Source organism: Cucumis melo, chromosome 11 (assembly GCF_025177605.1).
Source record: "Cucumis melo cultivar AY chromosome 11, USDA_Cmelo_AY_1.0, whole genome shotgun sequence".
Taxonomy (NCBI): Eukaryota; Viridiplantae; Streptophyta; class Magnoliopsida; order Cucurbitales; family Cucurbitaceae; genus Cucumis; species Cucumis melo.
In genome coordinates, this window is record NC_066867.1 from 24,709,051 (window position 1) to 24,716,032 (window position 6,982).

At 29.9% G+C, this 6,982-nt stretch overlaps 1 protein-coding gene across 1 annotated transcript; it reads left to right on the plus strand.

Moving 5' to 3' along the window:
• Positions 1-6,064: 6,064 nt before the first annotated feature.
• Positions 6,065-6,742, plus strand: LOC103496295 (auxin-responsive protein SAUR71). Its single transcript, XM_008458086.3, has one exon. The coding sequence runs from the start codon at positions 6,140-6,142 to the stop codon at positions 6,557-6,559; it is 420 nt and encodes a 139-aa protein (XP_008456308.1). The 5' UTR covers positions 6,065-6,139; the 3' UTR covers positions 6,560-6,742.
• Positions 6,743-6,982: the final 240 nt, after the last annotated feature.

The following is a 6,982-nucleotide window of genomic DNA, read 5'->3' on the forward strand; positions in this document are numbered from 1 at the left end:
ATCGTTCTTTAGAAAAAAGATTTAAATTTCTATGAAAAAATTTATTGAGACAGACGGAGTCCAAGATTCTATATAAATAAGAGACCTACAGACCGATGAGGAGCATAGGAAGGCCTAAGCCTAGAGAAGCCTATGAGGGTTAGGAGGGTCTAAGCTTTGAGGGGCTAAGGGCACGAGGAGACTAGGAAAGAAGAGCTTTGGAGAACATAGAAAGCCCTTACTCTATAGAAACTTAAGGGGCTTCGAGCCTAGAAAAGCTATGAAGGAGATTTTAGGAGAGATTAAGAGAGCTCAAAAAGAACTCATAAAAAGAGCCTAGGAGAATTTATAGAACCTATGGAGAAAGTTGAGAGGAGCTCAAAGAAACCATGAGACACACTAGAACTATTGAGTTTGAAGCAGTCCAAATCCATAGGATAAACCATATAAGAGACATCAAGAATTTAAATGGACGATGCACTTAAGCATTTGTTGTTGTAATGATGTAACTGTCTACTAACATTGACTCTAAAGTTCCAAAAATTTAAAATGCTTATTATGAGTCATAACGTTTAACTATCCTATATAAACAACGAAAGTCATTGTTTAAGTCAATGGTATGCCTAAATACTAAACTATTTTTTACTATTAAGTTACTCACAATCTCGAGACTAACTTAAACATTAGAGTATGCATAGATTGACACCACACATACTAACAAATTTAGTATAGGCTCAGGGGAGGCTTGAGCCCCCTCTCAACTTTATCGTCTTTATAAAATATATATATATATATATATATATAAAGAAAACTATTTAATTTTTAATACTTTTAAGTAGGTTCGTAGTTACTTTGTTTGTCAGCTCATTTCCAACTCAAGTTCGAAAACACACACAAAAAGAGAAGACCATGTTCACTTTTTAGAAATTACTCACTCTTCCCTTTTTAGAGTCATCCGAATTTTAAAACAACTTATAACATGATTCCTTTAATAATTATACAAAGTTCCATGTAACTCTTGCGATATTAAAGTTATATTCAACATTCGTAAAGTTTTAACAAGTTTTTTTCAATTAATTCTAACAATACATAAAACCTCCCTTCAATTAAGAAATACATACTACATATGAATCCAACTATAATAGTATTTGAGTATAGTCGTAACAAGTAGAAAGGTAGAGAAGACAAATATTTTAACGAGTTGTCATATCTAATAGGGGCACACAAAATTACCTTCAACAAAAACAAGACAAGATAGTAAAATAAAGAAAGAAAGAAAGAAAAAAAGAAATAATACTTTCGGCCCTTCATCCTCTTCTAACCTTTTTATTTATATTTTCAAGGAAAAAGAAAAGAAAAGAAGAGAAAAGAAGAGGGCATGAAATATGAAGTTCCACTCTATCCTCAGCCGACATGTCGATACCATTTTGTCGACTTGTTCACGTTCCAAAATATGGAATGTAGGTTCATCACAAGACGTAGATTGGAAGGTGCATATCACGCGAGGTGGTAGAGATTGGGGAATTATATATATATAAATGGTAGAGATTTAGGAATGCGTTAAAAAAAGAGGCAATCGGAGTCACGGAATTGTACTCATATCCACTACGGAAATAACTATAATAATTCTTCTTTTTCTTTAATACCATTTTTTTAACATTAGATCAAATCAAACAATTCATTTTTGTTTTTCTCTTCTCCTCCTTTTACCCTTTTCTCCTAACACATTATCTCACTTTTTAAATTTACTTCTTTCTCTTAAACTTTTTCCTTTTCTCTTTTTTTTTTTCTTTTTAAAAAATGTTTATCAAATAATATATCTATAACTTTATATTATGTCTCAAAGTTCAATATATTGATTATTTTGTTAATCTTAAAAAGTTTCAGTACTAAATTGTTTCTTGTCAGTTGTTCTCTAAGATTAACACGACTTTCCTGTACCTTTATTAGAGTGAGTTCTCAATTAAGACACTACCAAAATCGTAACTAAGGATGTAGGAAGAATTATATTTCAGTTATAAGATAAAGTGTTTTTAGATCTACGTACCAAATATATTAGAATTGTCCAATAACTTTATTAACAAAATTTGTAACATCGAATTTAGAATAAACAATACGTGATGCGTAGAAATCAAACTTGTAACTTTAAAGTCACAAGAACAACTTCTATAACAGTTTAGTTTCACAAATATTAATTTTAATCTATGTACAATTTGAAAAATGATTTTTTTGTTTCATTTTGTCCAAAAAAAAAGTTTCTAACATATCTTCAACGGATAAAAAAGATTATATATTACAAAAAAAGAATGAAGGATTATTTTCAAAGAAGTAATATTTGTGGTCAATCCTATTGTTAAAAGTGGATCATTAAAGGAAAAAGGGAAATACAAACAGATAGAATGTAAGGGATAAAAAATATGAACCAATAACTAAATCGGAAATTGCGCCACCGGGGTCCGCCACTCTTGGCCGGGCCTCCCAAACTTACTTTTATTTATTTATTTATTTATCTATCTATCTATTTATACATCATTTATATTAACAAATCAATTAATTTATTTAATTATTTTATATTTAAAAGTCTGCCAAATGGACGTATTAAAAAGTAATTCAAAATAAGATATTAACGAAAACGACAACCTTAGTGGGGCTGTCTCATTTCCAAACACAAAACCTTAGACTATTCCTTACAATATAGTGATATTAATGTTTCCTTCTTACAATCAAATTCCCCACCAAAAAGAAAAAAAAAAAAAAGAAAAAGAAAAAAAAGGACATTTCATTTATGGCCGGCATGTACCCTTGTTAGTATATATAAACCAATTATCTTTTTTTCGCCATTACTTATCGCTTTCTTTTCACTATTCAACATATGATTGATGTACGTCAAATTTTGTTATACAATTTGATTCACGACTCAAATATAAGAATATCGTAAGTAAACAAAAGAGTCATTAATAATTCATATTTTTTACATGCCGCTGACTTAATTAGTTAGTATTAAAATAATTAGAACGTGTGGAATATTCAAAGTTTTTTGAATAGTACAATTACGTGACTTATTAATAAATTCTGTTTTGAAAGAAATTTGGATGAAATTTCACATGTTTGAAGATTTGAAATTGAAAATAAGTTTCAGATAATAGGTTGATCATATTGTATTATACTTATTAAGTTATAAGATACGAAAAAAGCCAAATATTTACGCGTAAAAGTGGGAGAAATTGTCGGATGTCGACGTGGCTGTAAACTACGGCATTTAATCGAAACTTTACTCTTAATTAATAATAATAATTAATTAAACAAAGCTTCAATCCTTACGCTACGATTAATTACTTAATTAATATAAAATTATAATTTTCGGCGTGCGTGCCTCTGGAAAATATAAATCAGATTATGTCTCAAAAAATATATTAATAAATAAATAAATCAAGTTAGTAGTCTAAGTTTATGTTTAAAATTACTTTATATAATCCTATATAGAAGCCTACCATAATATCAATTTCACCGTCTTTAAATATAACAAGGTAAATCAAAATATTTATAAAATATATTAAAATATCATCATTTATCTATGATCAACCTACTATCCATTTATGTTTATCTGTATTATGATACATGCATATGAGAATCTATTTCAATCTATTGTGATCTGTTACACGTAGATTATAATATTGTACTATATTTATAAGTATTTTTAAGAGTTTTTGTCTTTTAAAATAATTTTTTATTATCATCCTTTTGAATTTTTATAAGCTTTAATTATAAATAAGTATTTAATTAAAAATAAATCTGTTCTAAAAAAGTGCTACAAATCACTAAATTGTAAATTTAGTTTTTAAATTTGTTATTATCCTATATGTTTACTTAGTAAGCTTCAACTTTAACTTTTATTTCATGATCAACGTACATAGCTATGGGATTAAATATATATATATATATATATATATATATATATATATATATATATATATATATATATATATATTTCTTGAAGTTTGAGGTTTGATTATTTGGTCCAATATATATATATTTTTCAAAGATTTATGAGTGATGGATTCTTATCGCTTATAGATTAATTGTATAATCTATCGGTTATAAACCACTAACGATATGATCTATGAATGGTCGACCACCAAAGTTAAAAATTATGACTACAGGTGAAGGGCATATGTCATAAGTTTGAGTTTGAGAATATTAAGTTAACATAATGTCAGTTAATTAACTTTTTCCTTTTATAAATTCAAATTGTCACCCCTACTCCATACTCCCATACTCCCACCCTATACTACAATAATCTCTTTTAGCATGATAAACAGCTGATTTTCTTTTTCTTTTATTTTTCTTTTTTCTTTTTAATTCAAACAATTGCAATTAATATTTTGACTTCTATTGTGAGGATGCAATTGATCTTCTACCAGTTGGATCATGCTTTAAATCCACATAAAAATAACACCAACGAGTTTAACTCCACTATAATTGGTATGCCCTTCTTCGTAAGTAAAAACAAGGAGTTTGATATCATCCATACGATTATCGTACTAAAAAGGTCTATAAAAAATTTATGAACCAAAGTTGTCAAGATTTATAAAAGTTTTATATATCAATTTTTGGATATTAGCTTGTAGTTAAAGGGAAAAAAATTGTTTGAAGCATTTTCAAAGTTCAAAATTCTCGAATTATATATATGATATATATACATAATTTATTAACTTGATTATCTTAATTAATGGTTAAGAAATCGTGGGTTCAATCCATGGTTGTCCCCTATTTAAAATTCAATATCCTATAGAATTTCTTGACACCAAAATATTATAGGATCAAACATATTGTTTCGTGTGATTAGTTGAAAAGCTTATATAAACTAGCTTCTACACTCACATAAATAGTTTCAAAATGTTACAATTGTATCATTAATATTTAATTTTTATTTAAATTTAGTCTATAGATGTTAAAATAGTATAGCTTTAACCTTAAATTTTCATTAAATATCGACTTTTAATCCTCAGTGTTAACGACTCCCAATTCATTAAAAAGAAAAAACTAAAAGAACAATAATTCATTAAGGCTAATTCTTTTAAATTAAATAAAATCCATTTGAAAACCTAGAGATTAAATTAAAAAAATAAATTTAAGAACCATAAACATATAACTTATTGGAACTAGGTGCGATCATGATAGACTGAAAAATCGAGCAGATCGACTTTAAAACAAAAAGGGACCCATCGAGGTCGATTTTGAAAAGTTTCAAATTGATAATTTCAAAAAAGTATTTTAAGTGTTAAATTGACATGATCAACAAAAATCGAACGACCGACCGACCGACCTTTACTCATTGATGTCGAGGTTTATTTGACACTTTTATACATCGAATATGGTAGGTTCGGTACGATTTTGTCAAAATATCGACTCCAACCGACCAATGATCACCCCTAATTGAAACTAGGGAAACAGAAGTTGTCTAAAATCTTAAAGAGCTACGGATTGCAATTTTCTTTAAAACCAATTTTAATTTTACTTGAAAACTCTTTTTAAATAAAATAAAATAGATTTTGAAACGTAGAGGTTAAATTAAAAAAGAAAAAAGAAAACTATAAACATATAACTTATAAAAACTGAGGAAAGAGAAGGTAAACCTAAAATGTGGAAACTAACAAAATTTTTTTACTAGAATTTAACAAGAAACAAAATAATAATAATAATAATAATAATAATAATAATAATAAAAAAAAGAAGAAAAAAAGAAGAGAAAATAAACTGAAGAAATTGAGCTACAAAAAAGAAAAGAGATTCCAACCTGAAAACCCAAATATGGTGAGAAAAAGTGGGTTAGCAAAATAAAGAAAGAAAAAAAGAAATAAAAAAGTGGGTAAAGAAGAAGAAAAGAAGGAACTTTGATTTGTACCTTCAAAGTACGCTTTACCTGTACCTCTCACAAAGTCTCAACCTTCCCCCTCTCTCCCTCCCCTTCCTTATTTCATCATCATAATCAATTATCATTATTATTATTATTATTATTTTCTTTTTAATTTAAAATTATATTAAAAAACAAATTAAAATGAATTTCCCCTTTCTCTCACTTTATATTCTCATTCCCTTCTCTTCCTCTGTTTCACAAACCCCCAAATTCCTCTGCTTCTCTCTTCAACCTTTTTCCGTTATGAAGCAGCTCATCCGCCGTCTCTCCCGCGTCGCCGACTCCTCCCAATCTCACTACTGCCTCCTCCGCACCCCCGACCAACGCCCCGCCCGCGCCCACTCCTTCCGTGCCGCCGCCGCCAACAAATTCCGTCGCTCCAGATCCGACGGTGCCGTCCCCGTTCCCCAAGGCCACGTCCCCGTCTACGTCGGCGACGAGATGGAACGCTTCGCCGTTAGTGCCGAATTACTCAACCATCCCGTTTTCGTTACCTTACTCGAGAAATCCGCTCAAGAGTACGGCTATGAACAGAAAGGAGTCCTTCGAATCCCCTGTCATGTCCTGGTTTTTGAACGAGTACTTGAAGCTATTAGAATCGGTGACCCTGATTCACGTGATCTTCACGATCTTCTCTCTTCTCTCTCCGGCGATTTCCTCTAGGGCCGTTGTGAAATGAAATCCCCCCCTCCCCCCTTTTTTTTCTGTTTTTTGTTCCTTTTTTTTTTTTTCCTTTTTTTGGGGCTTTGTAGACATCGATGGATGGATTGATCGTTCGTCGTGTTGGGTTTTGATGTAAATATAAAACACCCTCTCTTCGGAGAAGATGATACGAGATTTTGTTTAGTTTTCTTTTCTTTTCTTTTTTTTTTTTTTTTTTTTTTTGGATACTCTCTATGGATTGAATTGGAGCGTGAAAAATAGTGAAATTGAATTTTTGGATATTGGTGGTGTAGTTTGATGTTTGGATTGTGAGAAAATGTTTGATTGAATTATTGGGGGAAACGAAGTTTTTTGGTTTGAATTAGGGATATGGCGACGGCGGCGGGTGAAGGGAGAAGAAGAAAAATGGGGACACACTTTATC

Bases quoted from the DNA above. Each gene is read 5' to 3' on its own strand.
- LOC103496295 (XM_008458086.3), top strand. From the start codon at position 6,140: ATGAAGCAGCTCATCCGCCGTCTCTCCCGCGTCGCCGACTCCTCCCAA.